Here is a 24910-nt window from a genome sequence, read left to right as displayed (position 1 = left end):
ATTGTCTGGTCCCTTGGGTACCAAGCATGGCGGGCTTTTCTTTTTGGCCAGATAAGCGCGAGAGATCAGATGGGGTCTTCCCCAGGTGGCGTGCGGCCTTGCATTCGAGTCAGCTGTGTTGCTGTGCATTAGCTGCCCAGACACGGCGGGTGAGCCCGCTGTGGAGAAGGGCGTCTCGAACCACGAACGGACGGCTTGTCGTTCGGCATGGTGTTCGCTTGTTTCGAGATATGGCATGAAATCATGGGAATGGATGGACAATTGGCAGCGTATGCGGTTTCTGGTGTTGATGATTCTGAGGAAGGAATCCGAGGAAGCAATCCGAGGAAGCAATCCGAGGAAGCAATCCGAGGAAGGAATCCGAGGATAGGATTACTCGTGTGGAGCAGGCTCTATGCGGAACTACGGCATGTGGCGCCAGCCTCCAAGCCACATGTTCTCGAATCTGCCAAGCCTCACGGAACTTCCAGACAACCTTATCCTGACATTCGTTCTATTACTTGATCCCATTGAACTGGGCAGCGCTGATTCCAGGCTGGTCCTGCTGCTCTCCAGCGCCCGCCAACGTCTCGACAGTTGTAGACGGCGAGGTGTCCCCCAAGAGCGCGTGGGTGAGCAGGGTGAAGAGGTCTTCGGCAGGCGATCTCCGCAGTCAACTATGAGGTTGGGGGTTAGAACACATCGGATTTCTGACCCTCCTTGCATGCGCACCTCGTGGTCCCAAGCCCCTGAGCTAGCCCCCTGCCCCGTGCTTCCGCAGGTGCTTCCCGACTTGGATCTCACTCGGGCACAGGGTTCTTTTCTTCTGCCTCTGTAACAGGACCCTTGTGATGTGTCATCGTTCTTAGTATCAATAAAGCAATCAGCGACGTGTCAGACAAGAATTTGACACACAAGCCTCTCGAAGGAAGTGGGAGATGCTATGCGACACAAAACTGGATCTTGTACTCGAGCAGAAGAGTCTTCCACGTATATTGCCATCTGCTGTGATGAAATTTCTCATTGTAGAATTTGCTTCCACAACAAAGGGTCACAGAGGTTGTCAAGACAGCGCTTAAACCACAGAATATTATACTCTCAGCAGATTGGCATTTGGAGATGGGAAATACGCCGACACCGGAAAAAGAAAACATGAAAATACTGAAGATGGAAAAGGAATGGAAGCATCAATGAATTTACTCTTCATCTATGGATCAAATATCAAAGACCATTCCATGTGTAGGACAACCAAAGTGGCTGACGAGGCCCAGGGCGATAGCAGATTCTCGGCAGACTAGGTAGCTAAAAATGGTGGACCCGAGTCCGAAGAGTGTGCGTCAGAAGCACACCACTGGAATCAGATGGGCCAGGGATATTGATGACTCTGTTTCTAGAAACAAGAAATAATCACCCATATCGAGAAGTATCTGTGGAGAGCACTGGAGCGGCTAGCTCAGGGGGCTGCCCTGTATGCAACAAGGCTGCGACGGCATATGTTTAGGCGACGGCAAAGCTATGAAGATCCAGAGCTCGAATAGTCTTCGCTGCAGGAACCTCAACAGTTGACTGAGGTTTCCACTCCGCTGGCCTACGCTCTGACATTCCACGTCTTGGCACTGCACTTCTATGCTTTACGTACGAACACGCTTTGACAGTGATGCTGTCAGCGTTGTTCTACTTGGGGTGCAACCACAGCAAGTCACTCAGGATACCTCCTTCGGCTCCTGGCCCGCCACGTTCGCTGCTAGACGTAAATGTGGCGGGAATCGAGCATCATGCACCACGCCTCGCGGCGAATTTCTGCCTGGCCACCCCGTTTCAGATGTCGCGACACGTAGAGGATGCTGTCATGTTGCGATGTGTTGGACGTTTATAGTGCCATCTCGATAGACTCCATCAGTCGAAAGGCTAAGCTTTCTTGGCGCTTCGTGCTTGCTGACCCACCAATACAACATTCCACTGAAGTGCCGCTCAGCAACTTCGACATAGCCTTAATTAGTACGTGCTGGACCAGCTCGTCTACAAATATGCCTTGAGGCCACTTCTAGCTGATTGGAGGGTGTCAATGGGTCGGCAACTACGTTCCATGCTACTTCGCTCACACAGACCATTCCCACTTCATCTAGTTACGCATGTGGACAACAGTTCGGCTAAATCTGGTTGTCAATGCAAAGACTCCACACGTTTTCACAGGCATTTTTCAGTGACGAAATTCAAACACAAGGAAACAGATTCATCGGGCGAGAATTGTTATCGTTCGTAATTAAGGGGTTTCGCCCGAGTTATATGTAAGTGACTTCTGGTGTACTATCATACAAGAAGGTAAAAGAAGACCGCCAGGCCGGGGATGAGGGACGTCATAACGGCCCTCAGGTCGTGCTGCAGTCCCCGGGCACCGGCTTCAACGGGGGGCTCGGACACCTCAGGCGCGGGAGGTGCGCTGCTGGGGATCGCGCTGGGCACGCTCGGGACGGAAGGAACTGCGGGGACCGAGGGAACGACGGGGACCGAGGGGACAGCTGGGACAGAGGGAACCGCCGGCACGGAAGGAACCGCGGGGACAGAAGGCGAAGGGATGACGGCAGGCTCCGAGACGTGAGGAACCTCACTGGCGGGCTCAGAAACATGAGGGACCTCGCTGGCGGGGGCAGAGGGGACGACGGGGACGTCGTGAGTGGTTGTGTGGCTCTCGGTCGGCTCCGAGACGGAGGCGTGAGAGGACACAGCAACAGACGTGGTGACGCTCTCAGTGGAGTGAACCGACGTCGAGGTGGGCACAGGCTTGTCGTGGGTAGGCTTGTAGGTCGAGCCGTAGTCACCGGGGATGGTGAGAGTGATGGTGTTCTCGTAATCGTCGCCGCACTTGTCGCACTCAGCCTCGTAGGTCACCAGAGGGACGGCAGGGGTGACCTGGGTGGAGCACTGGCAGTCCTCGTAGTACAGCGTCGTGCAGACCTCAACAGGCACAAGCGAGGTGGGGTTTGCCAGGTCGACGGTGGTGTAGGTGATGGTGGTCACGACAGACGTGATGATCACATCGTAATCGTTGACGGTCGTAGGCACAGCTGACTCCGAGCAGCTCGTCTCCGCGGCGTAGACGTCCTTGGTTGTGGGGACGGCGTAATCGTCAACGGAGGAAGACACGATGGAGCCGTACGGAACAGCAGTCGAAGAAGCAACATCGTCGCAGGATGTCGAATCGGAAGCGGAGCTTGATACGACATCCGAGACGGAGCTGGGGGGAGCGGAGCTGGGAGCAGCAGAGCTAGCAGGGGCAGAGCTAGCAGGGGCAGAGCTAGCAGGGGCAGAGCTGGGAATAGAGCTGGCGGGAGCAGAGCTGGCGGGAGCAGAGCTAGGAGGAGCAGAGCTGGCGGGAGCAGAGCTGGGAGCAGCCGAGCTAGGCGGGACGGAGCTGGGGGCAGCCGAGCTGGGAGGAGCAGAGCTGGGCGGGACAGAGCTGGGCGGGACGGAGCTAGGGGCAGCCGAGCTGGGAGGGGCAGAGCTGGGAGGAGCAGAGCTGGGCGGGACGGAGCTGGGGGCAGCCGAGCTCGGAGGCACGGAGCTGGGAGGAGCAGAGCTGGGAGGCACGGAGCTCGGGGGAACGGAGCTGGGAGGGACCGAGCTAGGAGCGACCGAGCTGGGAGGCACGGAGCTGGGAGGGATCGAGCTCGGGGCGGCGCTCGACGGGAAGAAGACGGGATCCAGAGGAAGGCCGACAATGTCGACGAGCAGAACCGAGTCGAAATTACCGTTACCCGAGTCGCAGAGCACAAAGTCGAGGTGCTGGGAGGACCCGGGCTGGACGGGGAACTCGTAGCTGGAGATGACGCCGGCGCGGGCGTACGACAGACCAAAGGTGGCACCGGTGTTGGGCAGCGCGGACGTGGCCAGAACGGCGGTCTGGGGCTGAGGGATCGTGTCCCTGTAGATGATGGACGAGTCGGGGTTCCCCGTGATGCTGTAGTGTCCTTGTTAGTGTCTGTGCTGCCACTGGCTCTTGTGGGCTGTCCACAATGCGATCTGACTTACGGCTCCTCTGTGGCGAACAGGTAGTTGATCCTGATGGCGGTGACGCCCTGGGGCACGTTGACGAACATGCCGTAGTAGACATTCTCCTCGCTGCTTCCGACGGCGCAGCCCCTGATGGGCTGTCCCGAGTTGAAGCCAAAGTTGGTGTTGGGGGTGCTTCCTACGACGGCATTGGAGACGAGACCGGTGCTCATGATGATACCGGAGGTGAGACCTTGGGGTCCATCTGTGAAGGTGCCGATGGCGCCGGGGTTCGGGACGATGACGGGGTGCTGGCTGAAGGTGAAGCGGCTGTCCTTGACACCAGCAGACTCGAGACCGGCAGCGGGTTGTCCGGGCGTGACCACGATGGCCGTGGACAGGCCAAGGAGCATGGAAGAGGCAATGAGCCTCGCGGTTCCGGCGGCGACCATTTTGAAAGATGGAAAATTAAGTAACTGTAAAACGAGTGACTGGTAATGAGTGACTAGGCGATCGCGCAACGAGCAAGAGCTACTCCTCCCACCATGGTAGTGCCGACGGCAAAGCTATATAGCAATCCTGTCAGTCAGTGGGCATCAGAGCAATGGCCGAACAAGGTGGAGTCACAACACCACCACAGCCATGATTGCATCTTCCGGAGCTCACTAGATCCGTGGAGATGATTGACATGACTACTCAGACGCCACAAGTGACGGCTTCGGCGCCTGGCAGGGGCTCAGATGTGACCAGGGCATGGAGTCCAGACGAGTTGGCGAGAGTCTCAAGCTGTGTGTAGTCACGATGTGTGCACTGCCTGTATCCAGTATCGAGTGCCGCCAAGAGCAAAGCGCAGAGGCTATTGAAGTTGCCATGTGCAGCTAGTCTCAGCTCTTAGTCTCAAAAGGGAGAACGTCAGAGCTTGAAGAGCATAAGCTTAAGGTCCACAGCGAATCGCGTCTTGTTCTTGTCGTTACCCCTGTTGGCAGGCAAAGGGGGCGATCCCTTACTTAGACATCTGATCCCGGCCGGGGCATCTCGGAAATTTCCAGGGGTCACCGCCAGCTTTCTCAGTCACCTCATCAGGGGATGGCTCTTCCTCGGTACCGTAGTCATGATGTCCTTGTCCAGCGCCACGAGAGACCTAATCGTCCACTCCCCCTGACAGGAGGTGCGAGTGATGCCCAAGCGCCGGGCTGGTCTCTGGGGTGGATACTAACCACATATGGGGCGAGCAGAGCACTCAGCTCGCCACTTGCGATATGCTCATCTCGGCAATCCGACGGGCTGTTCCTATTGTGCCTCTGGTGCCTTTTTTTCCCACACCACGCGCGCGCGTCGTCCGAGCGATGACGGTCTGGAGCTCGATATACCGCTGGCCCGGGTGCAGTCAATAGTGCTCCGACGTTGACCTGTCAGAGATGCCCTGGTGGGAGGAAGATAGCCGGTTTCTGAAGCATCTGATTTGCCAAGTTGCTGCTGCCGCCGGCGTCCACCACATGTTGAAGATGGGGTTGTCGAACGCGCCTCGGAAGATCAGATCATGATGTGTTGGATATTGAAGTTATGTCTCACAAGAAAACGGCCCATGGCAGGCGGCAGTGACGAGGAACCTGTACAGCATGTGGCGGGACTGCCATGGCATGAGTTGCACACGAAAAGAAATGGCGTCCGACATCAGTGAGCCCATGTTTGATTCACAGCACAAAGCGAACGGGGCAGGGATCCATGGGGCTGAGTGTGTTTTTGAAGTCTCTCAACACGCGAGCAGGCGTTTCGCGGCCCAGCTATTCCGTGTGCAGGGATCGAACCCATCATGCCTGATCTGGTAGAGGGGGTCAGACGTCGCCGTACATGGGCGGCTTCATGCGTTGCTTCAGCTGTCAGCGGTGTGTCGTACGCCGCTCTCGCAGTGTTTGCTGATGCCGAGAGATGGATCGGGAGATCTGGGTTGCCAGGTAGGGTTTCCTCTACCCCAAGGTACCTGACCTCTAGAGGCAGGCAATGCAGGGTAGGTAGGTCAGGTCAAGGCGATCCCGGTGATAGGATCTTCGCATCCGAGGTGTGGCATGTGCTCGCTTGCAGTGCCAACGTAGCACCAAATCGCACGCAATCTTGGGAGGCGCTGTGAAGCTACTGACCGAAGCATTGGGAAGAGCAAGGCACCCATGAAGGCGTGTCTGTGTGAGGGATGGGTTGATGAGTGAATGTGGGTGGACAGGTGGATGGATGGACGGGACGGGATGGCCTGGCTGCCACATGAGCCTGGGAAGGGGCAAGGGTGCCCCAATTTCCACCCACGGGGTTGAGCGAGTTCACGACCGCCAGCCTCATCGGTTGGGCCCGCCGCCACAGGAGAGATTCAGAGGTTCTTAGGTCCAGGCCCAGGTCCAGACCCAGGCACTAACCGACAAAGAGCTCGCTCAGCACCAAAAAAAAAAGTCATGCGGGATCCAGGGGCATCTGCCCCGCTGCAGGTACTGGAGACACAGAATCAGGCAAGGGGAAGAGAGGACGGACACGAGATTGTCCAGTCTTTGCTGTCGACGAGAGTCAGTCCCATGCGGACTCGCACAATTGTTAGACATGAGGTCAGGCGCGGAATCTGTCAGGTGAAATAGGTATCACCGTGGTCTTTGCTGCTCGCTCACTGATGAGGCCGTGGAACACGACAGCAAGGGAACCGGCCTCATTCGCGCTTCGCAGCTCGTCAAGATAGATCCCTTGCCTTGCACGTCAGGCGGGCTAGTGGGAAAGTTTTGGCAGATCTCCGCTAGAAGTCGGACTATCATCGCGTGGAGTTAGGCTGACAAGCCATTGCGGACCCGTTCTGCTGGCGAGCTTCTCAGCAAACCCTCGTTGGCAGGCAGTTCAGGATCGTCCATGAACTCCAAGTACCTCGACAGGGTTCAACAAAACCCAACGACTGGGTGGCCCAGCTTGTCATTTGGGCATTCTCAAAATCCCATCTTGTGTGCCTCATGCAAGTTCGCGACCCCCCTGGTCTACCCTCATTGACCAATTGGCTGTGCTGATTGTTAGCTGCCGCGGCTGGTCCACGAAAAATTATTCACATCAAGCACTTCAGTCAAACTAAACGCTCAACCACATCCATTCAGAGACGGAAGCTTTGCTCCAAGTCAGAAAGCCTTGTCTCGTAGGTTATGGACAGTAGAGCATCTTGACACACAAACAAGAAGAGCGATTCTCCTTCGATGTCCTGCCAATGACTGTACTCACATGTACCACGGTCTCGAGTGCGACCCAAAGTATTATCCAGCATAATGTTGTGATGTTCCGACTTTTTCTTCTTGTGTAAAGCTCAGTCGTGAAGCTCCTCATGTCGCGAATCCCGTGCTGTCTATGCGAAGCTTCAACGACCCGGAGTATACTCCGCCTCAGACGTTGCAATCCCTGTGCATCCTCAGTCAGCATCTTCACGTGCCCTGCTGTGTAACGTGCTCACAGCACTTCTAGGCGCACAGCACACGTCCCCTCACTACCAAAGGTGCAGGCCCAATCAGAACAACGGCAGCTCGCTATGTGGAGGCTGTGACGCAGCGTTGACGGCCGCCCGGTTAGGGGATGTCATTACCCCGTGTATCCTCGGCTTTGAGCCGATGCTTTCCACGCCTCCAGCGATCGAAGCTCCAATTGTCGACGAGGTCCGAACTGCCATCCTCCTCCTCGGCAATTCAACCATCACCGCCAGCAGCAACCGATCGGAGGACTCTGTCCAAGCACAAACACAATTCGACTGCCGCCGAGCAAAGAGAAACAGTCCAAACACCGTTGCAGACAACAACCACAATGAACTCTCTCCGCTACGTCCGCCCAGTGGCCTCGAGGCTGCAGCCGTCGACGCTGCCGCGCATGGCCGCGCGCGGCTTCGCCAGCGCCAACTACGAGTACATCCAGGTGTCGCAGCCCAAGCCCGGCGTCGGACAAGGTGCGTAGGGGAGGGGGGGGGGCAAGAAAGGCGGCGAGTCTTCTTCACAAATCATGTTCCATCGCTGACGCAAAACTTCTCTGCCGGCAGTGACCCTCAACCGCCCCAAGGCGCTCAACGCGCTCTGCACGCCCCTCATCAACGAGCTCAACGCAGCGCTGCGGGCCTTCAACGAGTCGGACGACACGTCGGTCATTGTGCTGACGGGCTCGCAAAAGGCCTTTGCCGCGGGCGCCGATATCAAGGAGATGGCGCCGCTGACGTTCTCCGAGGCTTACACCAAGGCCTTTATCGAGTCGTGGTCGCTGCTGACGACCGAGGCCAAGAAGCCCATCATCGCGGCCGTGTCGGGCCACGCGCTGGGCGGCGGGTGCGAGCTCGCCATGATGTGCGACGTGCTCTACTGCACCGAGGGGGCCAACTTTGGCCAGCCCGAGGTCAAGCTCGGCACGATCCCCGGCGCCGGCGGCAGCCAGCGGCTGACGCGGGCCATTGGCAAGTCCAAGGCCATGGAGCTCATCCTCACGGGCAAGTCGTTCAGTGGCGTCGAGGCGGCGCAGTGGGGGCTCGCCGCGCGCGCGTTCCCGACGTACGAGGCCCTCATGGAGGAGACGCTCAAGACGGCCGAGACGGTGGCGGGGTACTCGCGCGTCGCCGTCCAGGCGTGCAAGGAGGTCGTCAACAAGAGCCAGGACCTCGGGCTGCGGGACGGCGTCGAGTTTGAGAGGCGCGTCTTCCACAGCCTGTTTGGCAGCAACGACCAGAAGATTGGCATGAAGGCGTTCGCCGAGAAGAAGAAGGCCGAGTGGACGCACTCGTAGCTGGGGCAGAGAGCAGCAAGAAAACATTGGTCGTCTGCTACTGCGATGAATCACGATAGAGCACAATAAATTTGCAGGCAGTCACCTAGTCCTCGGATGTCTGGACATATGGGCAGCCAGGACAATTTGATCGACACTTGAGCAGCGAGACAGACAGTGCGGGAGTGTAAGATAGTTAGTTGATGCGCATTGGTGCCTCGAGGCTGGAGGTGTGCATCTGGTTTCGCAGATTACCTAAGGTACCTCAAAGGTAGGCAGGTACTTACCCACCCTAGGTACTTAGGTCAGGTACCTGAGTACCTAGAGCCTCTCCACTCAACCCAGAGGCCAGTGCGGCGACCACTGGTTCACAGATCCAAGCTTAATCTCTGCAGACATGCGACCAGCTCAACTTGACATGCCATCAAGATGCTTCAAGATGAAATGCGAGTATCCAGCAAGAAACTGCCCATATGACGAACACGAGGAGATGCATGAGGATGATGCAGGCGCGCCCAAGCGAGGCCCTCCTTCCTGCGCCTAGCCTCTTGAGCCCCGCCACCAGCGCCGGCGCCGGCGCCTGACGCCAGCAAGAGCTCAAGCACAAGCGCAAGGAGCACCTGCCCGCGTTCCCTTCCACCGCCCACCGCCTGCCGCCTGCCGCCTGCATCCCACCATCTGCAGTCCGTCTCTTGATGAAAATGGTTCGCCAACCTGCTTTGCTTCTCCAGCCCGAGTAATCCTAATACCATCCCACGTTCTTTTCCTCGCAAGCCTCCCCCCCCCCCCGGTCGTCTGGTCTCTGTTTGTCTACGTCCCCCATTAGATCGCGCGAAGCGATCAACTCTTGCCATGCATGGATACCTCCAAACCCACCCTAGACCTGGAGAAGGAGTTGACCTGCTCGGTGAGCCCCCCCCTCTCCAACCCCTCCTTACTCTTAACCCCCGCCGCATGTCCCAGCCTCGGTCTGATCGGCTTGCCCCGAGCAACATGGCTGACTCGGGACTCGGTCCCCTTCTAGATCTGCACTGAGCTGCTCTATCAACCGTTGACCCTCCTCGACTGCCTTCACACCTACTGCGGCGCCTGTCTCAAGGACTGGTTTTCCTTTCAGGAGCTTCAGGCCGAAAATGCTCCCTCCCCGCCGCCAGAGGGTTCGCCCCTTTTAACCTGCCCATCATGCCGTGCCGCTGTTCGAGACACCCGGCATAATGCTACAGTAGCCACCCTTCTCGACATGTTTGTGACAGCAAATCCGGAGAAAGGACGCACGGCCGAGGAGAAGGAGGACCTAAGTCGCAAGTACAAGCCTGGCGACCAGGTCGTCCCTCGACACCATGTCGTCGAGACGCCTGGCGCTAGGCGCCTGGAAGAGGAGGACCGCAGGCTCATTGAGGAGGTGCGCGAGATGAGCCTCAGGGATGCTGGCGTCGACACATCGTCCTCATCATCGAGACACCGCAGGCGAGGGGACAGTCGGGCGACCGAAAGTCATTCTGGCAGGAGTCGGGACCCCAGTCGAGAGAGCCATCAGAGTCACCACAGCCACCGGCACGAGGGCACGCGGAGGCGACACGGAGACGAGGGCCGCTACAACAGCGATCAGCTCCAGCCCGAGTCGAGAGACAGGAGACGCCACCGGAGTGATTCCCGACACAGGGCGGAAGCCGTGTCGGAAATGCGCCGTCGTCAGGTCGAGCACCAGTCGTCCCTTCGATCCCTCCTCAGCTCGGACGACCTCAACGAGAGAGACTTTGAACGAGAGATTGAGGAGTTTGCGAGGCAGATCCAGGAGGAAGGCTTGCTTGATGGGCTCGACTTGGACAACATTGATCTCAGCAGGAACGACGAGCTCAGTCGTAAAATCACAGAGGCCTACCGCAGAAGACAGCGCGAGCGCGAACGCGAACGACCGAGGCTGGAGCACAACAGGAGGAGCAACACCAGCGTAGCTTCTCGTCAGTCTTCTGACCCGACGCAGGAAAGCACCCATTCAACCGCGCCATCAGCGTCAACGCCGGCCTTAGGATCCACGTCAGCATCGGACCCCAGGCGGCCTGGCAGTAGGCAACGGCCGCATTCTCGCTCTGCAAGCGCAACCGGATACCCGGACGATCGCAGCCGGCCTCCGCCAGCCTTCAATCCGAGCCATCTCGATGTCCGTTCCGACAGACGACGAAGGAGGAATTCTAGTGGTGGTCGCAGTGCAACCACACCTTTGCCTGGTACCCAACCAGAGGCCAGGCCCACGACCCGCTCCCAGACTGACCTATCGCTGCCGACGCGTAGCAGTGAGCCAGCGACTCCGAGGAGTGCCTTCACCGAAGGAAGGAGCGCCAGCACGCCATCCGTCCCCATCGTCGCCCCGGTCCAGACGCACTCGCCGACAGTGGTTCAGTCCGGGTTTCGCGACCAGTCCTTTGCCAACCGGGTCACTGACGCTTCGAACTCGTCAGCGACATCGAGCAACTTTTCTTCACAGCCATCTGGCACCATGCATCGACCCAACAAGCCATCCGATCTCGCGGTTCTCAGCCAGGCCACGTCGATATCGATCCCCTCTGGTGCTAACAGCCCTACGTCACCGAGCCACCACCAGCGACCGCGCACGCAACTGTACCCAGAACCGTCCATCGCCTGCTCCAGGTGCTCGAAGCAGCATATCGAGTACGAGATACATTACAACTGCAGCATCTGCTCCAGCGGCAACTGGAACTTGTGCCTTGACTGCTACCGCAGTGGCAAGGGCTGCTTACACTGGTTTGGTTTCGGGTATGGCGCCTGGAATAAGTGGGAGAAGGCGCGTCAAGCGAGCCGCAAGGAGCTTGCGCAGCCGCACATGCTCACGGCCAACCGGTATCTGCCTCCAAAGATCACGCCCGGAGGCGCCGAAGGCCGCCGCACCCTCACGACCGACGACCCCCTGAAGCGGCTCGAGAGCGGCAACTTCTGCGCGCGCTGCCTCGCATGGGCAAACGAATGTTACTGGCGCTGTGACCACTGCAACCAAGGCGACTGGGGGTTCTGTAATGACTGCGTCAACCAAGGCTCGTCGTGCACGCATCCACTGCTGCCCCTGACATACCAGCCACCTTCGTCCCACACGCCACCTGCCAGCCCGCGCTCACCACAGCCGCCTCACCACGCCAGTGTGCTGACTGGCCCCAACGTATCTAGCATTGGACCCTTCAAGCCGCTCGTCTTCCGCACGAGATGCGACGTATGCCAGGACCCTATAGCCCCGACGCAGAGCCGTCTTCACTGTTTCAGCTGCACCAGTTCCATCGAGCCGGACACGAAGCCTGGCGATTACGACGTGTGTCAGGCCTGCTACTCAGCGCAGGTGTCTCGCGGCCAAATCAGCGTCGAGAACGGCCCGGCAGGCTGGCGAAGGTGTCCACAAGGTCACAGGATGGTCGTCGTGGGCTTTCTCGAGGGCCAGGGCGGGCAGTATCGGCACGTGGTACAAGACCTCGTCGGCGGGAGAAAGCTGGTCGTTGCGCCTGCGGGCGAGGGCCAGGAGGCGCGCGGCTTGCAGAGATGGAGCTGGCTCGATGGCGACCGCAAGCTCGAAAGGCTTGTGACGACGAATGTGACGGCGTCGACACCAGAAGGCGAGGCCGCGGCCGGGTTTCCGCCTGACGGAGGCGTTGGGTGGGCGGCGGTCGCTTCGTGGGCCTGGTTTCCCAAGGCAGAGGCAGAGGATGAACTGATGTTTCCGAGGGGTGCCGAAGTCAGAGAGATTGAGGACGTCAACGGCGACTGGTTCTTCGGGGTGTACATGGGTGCCAAGGGACTGTTTCCGGCACCCTATGTGAAGAGGTTTGAGGGCTAGGTTGCATTGATATCATGTGGGAGGTTGCTGGGAGCATGCGTTTTGTTTGACGTCGGACATGTTGAGAGTCCAGATTTGCAGGCTGTCATGAGCCAGATTGAATGAGAAATGAAAATGATATACTTCCTCAAACGAGGGGACGAAGACGTCGTCAAGTCAACAACGGCACTTGGGTTATGAGTTGGGGTTACGTGACATGCTGGAATGTCAGCTTTAAAGGCATGAGTGATACGTTCTATTTAGCCCCTTTTCTTTTCCGGGCACGACTGATGTAGGTGTATGGATGCATGATGCACAATGCTGCCAGGTTCCATGACCAACTTCCCAAAATCGTCACACTGTTACGCGCACCGTACTCCAGACGTATTGCTCAGCCTACATCAAGGTCAGCGTATGGTTATGAATCGGGTCGGTCTGCGGCTGGCTAACGCTTCTTGCAGATCTGGGTCACGCCGAAAGTGTCCCTGATGAGGAGAGGGCCCAAGTACGACTCGGGAACTAGCGCGACACGAATTAGTTTGAGTTCCAAGAAAAAGAAGAGAATAGGAAGAAAGAGAAAAGAAGAGCGAGAATTTTTTTTTGAACAGGGCATGGACGGGCGGCGTACCGAGGATCTGGTGGGAGAAGCTGCTGCAGAGATAGCCCCAGTTGCCGTCGTCGGGGCAGTTCTTGAACTGGGGCTCGCGGCGGGCGTCCATGGTGGTGGGCTGATAGTTCCACTCGCAGAAGCCGTGCGAGGCCATGCAGGTGACGCCGAGGGAGCCGACGTCGAACTCGGGCTCGCGGCCGGCGCAGTCCTCGACGCGGAAGACCTGGTCGAGCGTGGCCCAGCCCTCCTCGACAATGGTGCGCGTGAGGGCGACGTGCGTGTTGCGCGTGTCGCGCGGGTTGTGGAACGAGTAGGTGCTGCCCTGGCCGTCGAGCCACCACTGGTTGCAGAAGCCGCCGTTGCTGAGGCCGGTGCAGGAGATCTGGTTTGTCTCGGTGGCGAACTGGAGGGCGTCGACGCCGGGGCTCTTGGCCGAGACGATGCCGTTGGCCTTGAGGGCGCTCGAGAGCACGTAGAGCTGCAGCTGGCGGTAGAGCTGGCTCGACTGGATGGTCAGCGACGTCGTGACGCGCTGCGAGAAGCCGCCCTGGCCGCAGGCCGTCGCGAAGAGCGTGTGGTTGCGCTGCAGGGCCACGACCGTGTCGAGCACGTTCTTCTGGTAGTCCTCGACGAGGTTGGCAAGCGAAGAGCCAATGTTGCCGAGCTGGATGAAGCGGTCGTTGGCCGTCTGCGACGGCTTAACGAGCGTGTCTGGGAGCTCCTTCTTCAGCGACAGGGCCTGGGCCAGACCGCTGTGGATCAGCCGGATCGCGTCACCGGTGCCGCCGGGGAGCACGCCCGTGAAGAGGCTGACGACGCCGAGGGTCGATCCGAGGACCTTCATCAACGAGCTCGCGGGCTGCTGGGCCTCGACGGGTGGAGCCACGGTTGAGACGATCTTGTCCACGGTCTGGCCTGCGAGAGCCACGCCGTTACTCAGAGCTTGAGAGTACTGGTTGAAGAACTGGTGAACTGCGTAGATGTTCCAGAGAGCCTGACATTGTTTGTTGTTAGTGAACATGCCCACTCAGCTTTGTTTGGAATTTTGTTGCTGCCGCGGCTCACGTAGAAATGTTGGTTGCTAGAATAGGAGACGGTCGACGAGGGAGGAGGACAAGTCGAAGACGTAATGTCGTCACAGGTCAGAGTGGTCAGGCCGTTGAACTGGAGGTAGCACTGGGCAAACCCCAGGGTGTCACACCCGGCAGCGGCGCTGTTGGTTGCCATCCAGTCGTTGATGTACTTATCCATCTCCAGTGCCTCCCAGCACTCTGCCTTGAGGCCCGAGGACGAATTCGGGGCACAATCGACATCTTGCCTCTGGACGATGGGGGTTGCCGTGACAGTGCAGGCGAGAGGGACGAGAAGGGCAATCGTGCTCTTCAACATGGCGTTGACGGGGTACGGTAACTATGGTATAAAAGTAAAGAGTGTAAGTGATCTTCAAGATAACGACAGAGCTGGACTACGACTTTCAAAGAGTGCAAGAATAGCCGGAGAACCAGAAAGACTGAACCAAAAGAAGGAGATAGCGAAAGGAACGGATGATCAGTGCACGCTCAAGGCTGTTCAGTCCGTGAGGGCACGCCGTCGCCGATCTATTTATCATGGCATGAAGAACGACCCCAGCCCGATGAGTTTGGGCACTTTTGGTAAGATCTACCCCATGATGCTATACCTGGAAGGTAGGTCTGTATCGAACCGGCAGCAACGGCAGGCTTTTGGCGATTCATGACTCCTTGGCCTCATTTGGACGACTCATGTCCCTATGCTCAGCTTGGTTGCACAGCCCTACCTGACAGCAACGACAACTCAATCCACCGCTTGGCCCAAGCTCACTGCTATCTGGCAGTTTGACTGAGTTGAAGTCTTTCAACTCCAAGACGTGGTAGCTGGTAGGCCAGGTACCCAACCCGCTCGACAGATGGTCGAGCGACAAGAGCGCGGTCAGCCCAGCGCATCGGTATGCACGAATGTCACTGAGAGGCACGAACCATCCCAAGCTGAGATGATAGCTGCACGATGGAAGACGGCAGCTCCCGATCTGCCCATCGCTGAAACGATGGCTTGGGCGATAGAGTGCTTGGCACGTCATGCGCCGGCAGCCCCGTGCGGCTCACAACAGCGGGCTTCTTGGTGATAAGTCGCAGCACCCCACAATCGTCTCGGGGTTCCCTTCTCCTTGGGCCCCCACTGGATGCTACGCTGGGTCTCTTGAGGGTGCAACGAGGATACGAGCACCCCGGGTAACGACCGACTCACGGGCGTGATCAGGCTGAAGCGCGTCGATGATTGCTCTTCATCGCGTCTCGGCCAAGTTTGTCGAGTCAGATAGACAAGCCAGAGGGGGTTTCGCGTTGCTCGTTCGGGCGTGCTGCATGTCAGAGAGGGTGCCATGAGAAGATGCGTGATCAATCCATTGGTGTCGGTCGCTGGCCAGAGACCCTGAGGGCGTAGCGTCACTGTTTGTACATTGGATGGATGCCTAGGCTGCCGAGAAGCACTCGAGGGGACGCTGGCGGACAGAGCCACCATGGTTGCTTGGCCTTGAGGTTTCGTCTGGTGGCAGTCCTTGTGGAATGTATGAGGTCGTCAGCGTCAAAGTGTCAAGGCCTGTAGGGTAGGTCTAGATGTAGTATGGGTTTCTTCATTTTCGAGATGTTTTCTGATCGTGAAATGATGAATGAGAGTCTGCTCTACTACAACGAGGTCCATGGTGAAGCTCACAGGCTGTGAGGATGAGTGTTGGTGTTGTGTTGAATGACAAAGTACCTAGGTACCCTAAGGTGGGTAGGTAGGTGTCCAGAAGGCGGGCAGGTACCCCCACCATGGCCCTGACTAATGCGGCACTCAAGCTTCGATGTCGTCTTCGTCCCCGAGCTTCGGAGCTCTCAACGACGTGCCATTACTGCCCTCGACATTGACGCCCTTTATAGCCTCGCGCCGTGCCCAACCTCCAACGAACGACCGAGCTGACGAAGTACCCTGTCGTCGGCTGATTGACCATCAACATGTTCCGCCACGGCCTCCGTCGCTTTGCGACAGCCGCCGCGCCTGTCGTCGCCGATCCGAGCCCATACCTCTTGAACCTTGCCAAGGCCCAGGGCACCGTCAAGGGCCTCACCGGCGGTATGTGCACGATGCTTGACCATGTCACGGCCGGAGCGGCGGGCACCTTTTGCTAACGACGAGAGACAGCCATCGGAAACACGCCGCTCATCCGCCTCAACAAGCTCTCCGACCAGACAGGCTGCGAGATTCTCGGCAAGGCCGAGTTCATGAACCCGGGCGGCTCCGTCAAGGATCGCGCGGCGCTCTACGTCGTCAAGGACGCCGAGGAGCGCGGCCTCCTGCGGCCCGGCGGCACCGTCGTCGAGGGCACGGCCGGCAACACGGGCATCGGCCTCGCCCACGTGTGCCGCAGCAAGGGCTACAAGCTCGTCATCTACATGCCCAACACGCAGTCGCAGGGCAAGATTGACCTGCTGCGCCTCCTCGGCGCCGAGGTCTACCCCGTGCCGGCCGTCGCCTTTGACAATGCCGACAACTACAACCACCAGGCCCGGCGCCACGCCGAGCGCCTCGACAACGCCGTCTGGACGAACCAGTTTGACAACGTCGCCAACCGCCGCGCCCACATGGAGACGACGGGCCCCGAGATCTGGGCCCAGACGGCCGGCAAGGTCGACGCCTTCACCTGCGCCACGGGCACCGCCGGCACGCTCGCCGGCGTGACGCGCTATCTCAAGGACGTCAGCGGCGGGCGCGTCCGCAGCTTCCTCGCCGACCCGCCCGGCAGCGTGCTGCACAGCTACATCCAGTCGGGCGGCGAGCTCGTCGAGCGCAGCGGCTCGAGCATCACCGAGGGCATCGGCCAGGGCCGCGTCACCGACAACCTGCGCCCCGACATTGCCCTGCTCGACGGCTCGCTGCACATCGCCGACGAGAAGAGCATCGAGATGGTCTACCGCTGCCTCGACGAGGAGGGCCTCTACCTCGGCGCGAGCTCGAGCCTCAACGTCGTCGCCGCCAAGGAGGTCGCCGAGAAGCTCGGCCGCGGCCACACCGTCGTCACCATGCTCTGCGACGGCGCCTACCGCTACGCCGACAGGCTCTTCTCGCGCAAGTGGCTCGAGGCCAAGAACCTCGCCGGCGCGATACCCAAGCATCTGGAAAAGTACATTGTCTTGCCGTAAGGAAAGAGTCAAAGGAATCGATGGATGCATGCCAAGGGGGGAAATATGTTGGTCGTAGTTTTGACATGTTCGTACACTGACTGGCCCGGCTTCCTCCGATCTATAATTGTACATTTTGACCCATTTACACAGCCGTTCTCTCTCTCTCTGTGTGTGTCTTTCTCTCTCTCTCGCTTCGTCTTTTGACACATGCCAATGGTACACGCGTCCTGCGACTCGTCTTACGCATCCGTCTTGGCGTCCTCCGCTGGCGCCGCCTCCTCCACAGGGCTGGCCTTGATATCGAGCTTGACGCCACCCTGCGCGTCAAACTGATTCGTGTAGACGCGGTGCGGCAGCGAGCCCTCCTTGAGACCGTCCTTCAGCTCGGCAATCTTGTTGGCGAGCTCGGGCTCCAGCGCGGCGGCAATGGCGTTGAGCTTGTCGGCCAGCGCCGGCTCGACGACCTGCGCCGCCAGCTTGAGACCGTGCAGCGCGTTCGCCGCGGGGGCGATGTAGAGCGGCGCGGCACTGAGATACCTGACGTCACCCCTGTCGCCGCTCACGCTGCCCTTGCCGCCAAACGCCTCGGCCGGGTAGGCCCCGAGCAGGCCCTTGCCGGCGGGCCAGGCGCCGACGACCTGCTTAGCCCAGTAGGTGACGCGGCCGTCGACGTCGCGGCCGGCGTTGTGGCCGACGGCGAGGGCGGCGGCGAGGTGCAGCGGCGCCGTCAACGACAGGGGGTCGCGCTCGACGGGCCACGACAGCCAGTCGGGCCTGCGCTTCTCGAGGCGGTGGGCGGGGTCGGCGGCCATCTCGAGGACCATGGTCGACCAGCGCAGGGCCTGCTCGAGCTCCTTCTTCTCCCAGGCGGCGTCGAGGGCCTTGAGCTGGACGAAGAGCAGAACCTCCTGGACCTTCTGGGGCAGGTCGAAGCGCAGGCCGGTGCGCTTCGTCTGGCGGGCGGCGTCGATGACGGCGAAGACGCGGCCCTTGGCGCCGGTCTGGCGGACCATCTTGACGAACATGGCTGTGTTGATGACACGCTTGGCCTCGCGCAGGCCGGAGAGGAGGCGCACAAAGTTGGACCAGTCGTGGGTCGTCTCCATGTTGCGCAGGGCCTCGTGGAAGACGGCGCGCGTTGAAGGGATCTCTTTCCACGGCAGGTGGCTGAAGCGGTGGGTAAGGCCATCAATCTCAATGTCGACGGGGTTCATGCGGAGGGAGTTGCGGTGCTTCTCGTTGAAGACGCGCTCGCGCTGGTGTGGCGGCAGGTAGTAGGGGAGGATGATCTTGTTCTGGATTTCCGTGAGGATGGGCGCGAGGTTGTCGCTAACGTCGGGGTCGAAGGTGATGTATCGGGTATCTGGTAAGAGTTAGAAAAGTCTAGGAGCACGGCTGACCGGCCATGTCAAGAGGATCTATCGTGTCGACGTACCATGGCGGGCAGGTGTCTGGGTGAAGCATCGCTGCTGCATGGGCGAGACCGTGGGCAGCCGTAATGGCGCCTGTGCCCTGAAGGCATTCCTCAGCAACACCCTGTCCATCGTGTGTATGTGTGTGTTTGTGTGGGTAGGTGGACGTCGACTTCCTGGGCTCGTCGATCCGACAGCGGGAGCAGACTCAATGGGCGATCAAGGTCTGTTATCGTCAGGCAACTCGGGACAATCGCTGTGAGGTGAAGATGAGGATCCCAAAAATCGACGAGAGCTTACAAGGGGGGGGGTCCAACGGGGGTCCAACAGCAGTCCAGCCAGCAGGCGTCGAGCACCTGTGGCTCCACTAGTGAACCCCGACAGACCCGCCAATCGCTGGGAGCTCCGCGGCTTCGGCGAAACGCGTCTACCGAGCCAATCACACATGGCAATCCGACCGTCGTCCCTGAGAAAGTCGACTTTTCGATTCCTTACCTTCATACAGCTCCTCCATCACGACGACGAACACGACGACAAGGACCAAACCTCCGCCCGTCACCACCACCATGAACGTCCACGCCCTCAGGCGGCCTCTCGGCTGCCTCAAGACGGCCCTCCGTCAGACACGCCAACAAAAGGCCCTGCCCCTCGCCCGCTCCCTCGCCACAGCCGTCGAAACCACAACACCATCAGCAGCAGCCTCATCACGACCACCACCGCCGCCGCCTGCCGGCACGAAACCCATCATCAACACGAAGCCCCCCGGCGTCACGCACCACCGCCACTTCGCCCTCGCGCCGCCCGTCCCCTCGATCCGCAAAACCCACCCAGACCCCCTCCCCGCCCTGACGGCGGCGCAGCTCACCAAGCTCGACCCGACGGGCGCCCGCACGCGCCTCTTCGACCGCACGCGCCCCGACGCCGCCAAGGCCGGCGACGTCCTCCTCGTGACGACCCGCACCGGCGAGCCCTTTGCCGGCGTCTGCCTGTCCATCCGCCGCCGCGGCGTCGACACGGCCATCCTGCTGCGCGGCCAGCTCATGCGCGTCGGCGTCGAGATGTGGCACAAGATCTACGCCCCGACCGTCATTGGCATCGACATCATCTGGCGCCGCCCCAAGCGCGCCCGCCGCGCCCGCCTCACCTACATGCGCCAGCCCAAGCACGACATGGGCAGCGTCGCCCACCTCGTCCAGGCCTGGAAGAAGGAGCGCTACGCCATGCGTGGCAAGGGCAGGGGCGCCAGCGCCGCCAAGACGGGCGGCCAGGTCGGCACGAGGTTCTGAGTGTGTTCTGGTGAACGTGCTGTGTGGCATGGGAGTGTATGATATCGCTGCGTGTGAGGATAGACTGTATTATCGAATGGAAGCAGCCTTGTGGCCAATACACCATATCTGTCATGTGCGTGATATGATGTGAGCGTTCTCGGACGCGACAGTAGCAAGATCCCAACGTAATAATGACATGGCGAATCAAGTTTCACAGACACCATACAACAGACAAGCGTAATCAGCTTTGCAGCCATTCTCTCTGTACAAGGTGCAGCAGTCTCCGTCCTAGTCCCAACCGTCTACGGCCGCGACGCCAGTCTACACAAAACCCAGAACCCCCATGCCCAAAAGAATGCAAGAGTGAAAAAAAAAAAAAAAAAAGGTATGTAGGATTACGGAAACGCTGAACCGTCCCAATGCAAACACCAAAAAAAGAATCATCAAAACACCCCTGTCACCACGCACATGACACCCCGCCATGCTGGTGTGGTGGCTGGCTGCCTACCGAGATGAGGCTGGAAACCTCCAACCCATGAAACTGCTCGTCAGCCACGACAGCTGAGGGGGATGCACCGAGACCTTCTAGCCCATTGGTGTCGTGAAGACGCGGCGGGCGCGCGTCGCGGGCGCAATCTCTTCGTCCTCATCCGTGTCAGCGTCTTCTACAGCCACCGTGTGCCGTCGGCGCAAGTCTGGCCCTTCCATGCCGTTGGCGCCCGAGGCCGAGACCCCAGCATCAAAGGACACGCGGCGGGCGAGGTTCCGATCCTCGCGCGGCACGGCGGGCCCCGGATGCAGAAACGACGAAATAATGCCCCTATCTCTACTTCGTCCTCTCTGCAGGTCGGCGCCTGTCCGGTTTGTCACGGCCGTCATCTGCCGAGTGAGACCGTTTTGCGTCTCGAACGCCTCGTCGGCAAAGCGTGCTTCGCTGGGGAGGAGGACAGCGCGGTCGAGGCCGTAGGGAAGGCCGCGGTGGCGACCACGAATCTGCATGGCAATGATGACGAGCTTGCCGCCAGTCGTGAACTGCGACGAGAGGGACGCGTTGACGTTTGGATACCCCAGGCTCAGGCCGACGGTGCCGTAGGCACTGATCAGCTCAAACAGGATGCTGTACACGTTGAACTCGTTCTTCTTGATCTTCGAGCCCTCCGTGATGGACAAGATGAACAGCCCCAAGAATACGTACCATAGATCGAAGGACAGCTGCCGTCGCAAATGTGTTCCGACGTACGACATGGCGCTGGCGTCGTTGATCGTCTCGTCGTCCTCAGCACCGTTGTAGACGCCAAGCGACTTTTCCTCGTACACGTTGGTCCTGCGGATCGAGATGGCGATGGGGAAGACGGAGATGTACATCATCATCATGTACGAGACCTGCACGGCCGGATGAAGGAGCGACAGGTTGACAGAAGAGAAGCCTGCCGTTCTCGTGCATGCCGCCTGGAACAGGCCATTGACGATTCGGAGATGGACAGGCATGTCGCTGACGACGTTATCGTTGAGCTGCCAAACGTCAGTCAAAGCCCCAATCGAAACCACGCGAGCTGGCACCTACATCAAGCAAGACAAAGAACAACAGGTCGATGGCGTTCAGTCCGATCAGGATCCAGAACAACCACCAGGTAGCGCTGGCCGGGAACAGCAAGGTAAAGCAACGGCGCGGATGGTCCAGGAGGAAGCGCAACTCCTCCCACAGACCTGAACCTCGGGGAACGAGGCGAGCCATGACCCAGATGATGGATCGAAGCATGACGGGGAAGCCAGTGTTGCCGATGATGATGAGGAAAACCATAATCATCAGAACGTACTGTGACTGATTAAACGACACCATGCTGTCAGGTGTCAGGGTCAGACCCAGATCGAGGAAGGCCGAATTGGCAGTGAAGAAGCCCCACCAAGTTCTCGACATGCCGGCGGCGTCGACGACTTGGGCATACTCGTTGTTCGCGGGGCTTTTGATCCACGGCAGCAGGCAGACCAAGGCAAAAATGGACCAGCCCCAGAAGTAGCAGACGAGAAGAAGCGCCAGAGTCCTCAGAGATCGATACTCGATGCCTCCGAGTTCCTCGCGCTGTTCAAGCGACAGTCCGGGAAATTGTGAGTTACGGCCCAGCGTAGGCGTCCAGCTGAGGTACGGCGCGTCATCCGCCTTCTCGCCGGTCAGGGCGCCCCTGAGAACATCAAGGGTCCGAGTGCGATGCTTGGGGCCCGGTCTCGGATTGTCATTCTCGTCCTCGTCACTATCGACGTGGTACTTCTTCTGCCCCCGCTGGAAGATGCGCGGCTTGCGAAACATGACAGAGTCGAGCACGTTGCCAATGACGGTGGCCTCCTCCGCCAGCTCGTCCATCGTATCTCTCTCCGGAGACTCCTCGTTCTGTTGTGGCGGGCGCTGCCGGCGCTCGCTGGGCTTCTGGGGCTCGAAAATCTTAATCGTCGGCTGTCGATTCCGGGGATTGACACCCTCAGGCGGCGTGTTGGGTCTCGTGTTACCGGGGCTCCTTAGGCCAGGCTGGTTCGGGTCCTCCTCCTCCTCGGCTTCGGGCGCGTCGCCCTCCTCGACGCGCTTGGGCCTGATGCCCTTCTCTACATCCCTAGGATTGGGTATCCTCAAGGTCTCGTCATGGCCGCGACGTTGACGCTCGAGAATGGCAAGATGCTCAGCGTGTGAGAGGCGGCGAAGGCCGTGAATGGAGTCCAGCTCAATGTCGTCGCTGCGGGCAGTCCGCGGCGTGTAAGAGCTTCGGGCGGCCGTGTCGCCAGACGAGGGCCGTTCGGAGTGGCCATTGACGCCGCTGCGCCTGCTGTCGTCCGTGTCGGAGGAAGATGGGACTGCCGTGTGGTTGCTACTGGGGGATTCGCGGCCGCCGTTCTCCACCTTCTTGTCCAGAATGATGCCGTCATTGGTGATCCTGCTTCCCGAGTTGGGCATGATCCTGATATTCCGCCCAGCGACACCCATTTCGGCCTGGTTCATGTCGAGATGGGCCTTGGCGCGCGACTTGGAAATGGTGACCCGGCGGGCGCGGGCGTCGCGCACCATGTTCTGGAAGCGCTTCTCGAACCAGTAGAGACGCAAGAAGACGACGGAGGAATGAATGACAATGGGGTTCGACGTCATGGTGAAGATGTAGATACATATTTGCTGAAAGGTGTTGAGCAGGTTGACGTCGACCGTGTTGAGGCCGGCCTGGGTGTTGGCGCCGCTGGCGAAGAAGAGGGCGTCAATGTAGGCGAGCTGGCCGCCGGCCGTCGCATACATCAGGACCGAGGCGAGGATGGTGAGGCTGACGATCCAAAAGTAGTGAGCCGATATAAAGTTGAAATGCGGCTGCTTGGATATGAAGGACGGCTTGGCGGCGCGGATTTGGCCAAGCAGCCAAGCTCGCGTATTGTCGAGCATCCTGGCGACAAACCGCAGGCGCGGCAGAATGCAGAAGAAGGCAAGGAGGGGTCTGCGGCGGTCGGGCGCGGTTCGTCTGAGAGGATGTGCCCAATCGGGCAATCCTGCGCAATTGGAGCGAGGAACTCGAGTCGATGTCAAAGTAGCATGGCGACGAAGGCGTAGGGAAATATTGTCTAGGGCGTGCCGCAGAGTAGGTAGAGTGGGAGGTGAAGAAGATGAAGATGAAAGACAGCTTGGGGGGGACGGTCTAGGGTAGGATCTCCAGGTCTTGGCAGTTGTCGGTGCTAAAAAAAAAGGTCGACGTCTTTGTCGATGGACTGACGGACTAGCAGGTGGGGGCAGGAACGGGTCTTGCACGGCAGGCAGTCGTCTAGTGCAATGACTTGGGTTGGATCGTACCTGGTATCTTCGTATGCCGTCGGCCTCAATGGCAATGGAGACTCGATCTGATGCTTTTGGCCGTAGCAAGGGAAGTATCGCTGATGGAGCAGCAGGAGCAGCAGGAGCAGCAGGAGGGTCAGCGTTGGATTTTAGGGCAGTGGCAGCTGCAGAAGGTGACATTGACATGCCCACCTTCCTTGCTGGCCCGGTCTTTTGTCATAAGATTGCACTGTCGAGAACGTGGCCTGCAGTGGTGTCTTCCTGGGCCCGCCCTGGGCCCGCCCTGGCCTGGCCCTCTGGCCTCAAAGAATGGTAGGGTCCTCCTTGTGTACATGTACATGGTATACGCGCGCTTTGTACATGTACCGATAGGCCGGTGCTCCCAAACCTTAATCGCTGCAGACGTGCACTGTAGGTCACCTATGTACAGCGCCTGTATCGCGCTCAGCCCTTCCCCTGTGTGTGCGTGTCACTGCTCACCTTCAACTCGCCCACACCACATGCCCATGTCACTACGAAACTGTCTTCTCTTGACCGCTTGCTGGACTTTGCCTCCCCTGCCCCCCCCTTGCCTCAACCATCCCTCACGGCAGTGCACGTCAAAACCCACATCGCACCACGCTCACCAACTTCCCAAAATACCGGTTGCGCCAACTCCCATCTCATCTGTACCAACTTCATCCACCCTACCGCATGCATGCGTGTCATTCTGCCACTGGCGAAACCTGTCATCCTGGCGCCTACCCGCAATTACCCGCAACGAATCCAAGGTACGAACTACTACACAAGATACAGCCAGTGGTCGTCGCCGAGCTCATCGTTCTTCTTGGCTGAGGTGTTCCACACATTGGCCATGATGTCATTTATTACTTTTTTTTTTTTTTTTTTGCGATGCCTCACCGCGCATCTCATCTCGCCAATATGCAGATTGGAAAAGGCCGATCTCTCGGCACGTGGATTTGAAACCGCCCCCAAGGGGGCCCAGGCCCCTCTCAACCCATTTGCCCATTTGGTTCGGCACCTGATTGCGTTCCCAGATTTGCAGGCCCTGTCAGCGGCACAAGCAAAAGTGAGACGGTGTGTTGGGACAAGCCACTTTTAGATCGGAAGAGCG

At 59.2% G+C, this 24910-nt stretch overlaps 8 protein-coding genes across 8 annotated transcripts; 4 read left to right on the top strand and 4 right to left on the bottom strand.

The window, feature by feature from the left end:
- Positions 1-2289: 2289 nt before the first annotated feature.
- On the bottom strand, positions 2290-4421 carry D7B24_002607 (uncharacterized protein; the record flags this gene model as incomplete). The annotated part of the gene is made up of 2 exons (XM_028636809.1): positions 2290-3937; positions 4009-4421. The coding sequence occupies 2 exons, from the start codon at positions 4419-4421 to the stop codon at positions 2290-2292; spliced, it is 2061 nt and encodes a 686-aa protein (XP_028491107.1).
- A 3355-nt stretch (positions 4422-7776) lies between these two features.
- D7B24_002606 (uncharacterized protein) lies at positions 7777-8736 on the top strand (the record flags this gene model as incomplete). The annotated part of the gene is made up of 2 exons (XM_028636808.1): positions 7777-7915; positions 8006-8736. 2 exons carry the CDS (start codon positions 7777-7779, stop codon positions 8734-8736), a joined length of 870 nt encoding a protein of 289 aa, XP_028491106.1.
- Positions 8737-9955: 1219 nt separating this feature from the next.
- On the top strand, positions 9956-12553 carry D7B24_002605 (uncharacterized protein; the record flags this gene model as incomplete). The annotated part of the gene is made up of 1 exon (XM_028636807.1): positions 9956-12553. The coding sequence occupies one exon, from the start codon at positions 9956-9958 to the stop codon at positions 12551-12553; it is 2598 nt and encodes an 865-aa protein (XP_028491105.1).
- A 424-nt stretch (positions 12554-12977) lies between these two features.
- On the bottom strand, positions 12978-14531 carry D7B24_002604 (uncharacterized protein; the record flags this gene model as incomplete). The annotated part of the gene is made up of 3 exons (XM_028636806.1): positions 12978-13051; positions 13161-14136; positions 14208-14531. The coding sequence occupies 3 exons, from the start codon at positions 14529-14531 to the stop codon at positions 12978-12980; spliced, it is 1374 nt and encodes a 457-aa protein (XP_028491104.1).
- A 1622-nt stretch (positions 14532-16153) lies between these two features.
- CYS17 (Cysteine synthase 1) lies at positions 16154-17338 on the top strand (the record flags this gene model as incomplete). Its single annotated transcript, XM_028636805.1, has 2 exons — positions 16154-16271; positions 16341-17338. 2 exons carry the CDS (start codon positions 16154-16156, stop codon positions 17336-17338), a joined length of 1116 nt encoding a protein of 371 aa, XP_028491103.1.
- Positions 17339-17559: 221 nt separating this feature from the next.
- D7B24_002602 (uncharacterized protein) lies at positions 17560-18864 on the bottom strand (the record flags this gene model as incomplete). Its single annotated transcript, XM_028636804.1, has 2 exons — positions 17560-18683; positions 18756-18864. The coding sequence occupies 2 exons, from the start codon at positions 18862-18864 to the stop codon at positions 17560-17562; spliced, it is 1233 nt and encodes a 410-aa protein (XP_028491102.1).
- A 434-nt stretch (positions 18865-19298) lies between these two features.
- On the top strand, positions 19299-20018 carry D7B24_002601 (uncharacterized protein; the record flags this gene model as incomplete). Its single annotated transcript, XM_028636803.1, has 1 exon — positions 19299-20018. One exon carries the CDS (start codon positions 19299-19301, stop codon positions 20016-20018), a length of 720 nt encoding a protein of 239 aa, XP_028491101.1.
- A 567-nt stretch (positions 20019-20585) lies between these two features.
- D7B24_002600 (uncharacterized protein) lies at positions 20586-24651 on the bottom strand (the record flags this gene model as incomplete). The annotated part of the gene is made up of 3 exons (XM_028636802.1): positions 20586-21512; positions 21565-23488; positions 24581-24651. The coding sequence occupies 3 exons, from the start codon at positions 24649-24651 to the stop codon at positions 20586-20588; spliced, it is 2922 nt and encodes a 973-aa protein (XP_028491100.1).
- Positions 24652-24910: the final 259 nt, after the last annotated feature.

The sequence above is a fragment of the Verticillium nonalfalfae genome (assembly GCF_003724135.2).
Source record: "Verticillium nonalfalfae strain VnAa140/NRRL 66861 chromosome Unknown scaffold_165, whole genome shotgun sequence".
Taxonomy (NCBI): Eukaryota; Fungi; Ascomycota; class Sordariomycetes; order Glomerellales; family Plectosphaerellaceae; genus Verticillium; species Verticillium nonalfalfae.
The sequence above is the reverse complement of the archived record's forward strand: the minus strand, read 5'-3'. Positions and strand labels throughout refer to the sequence as shown.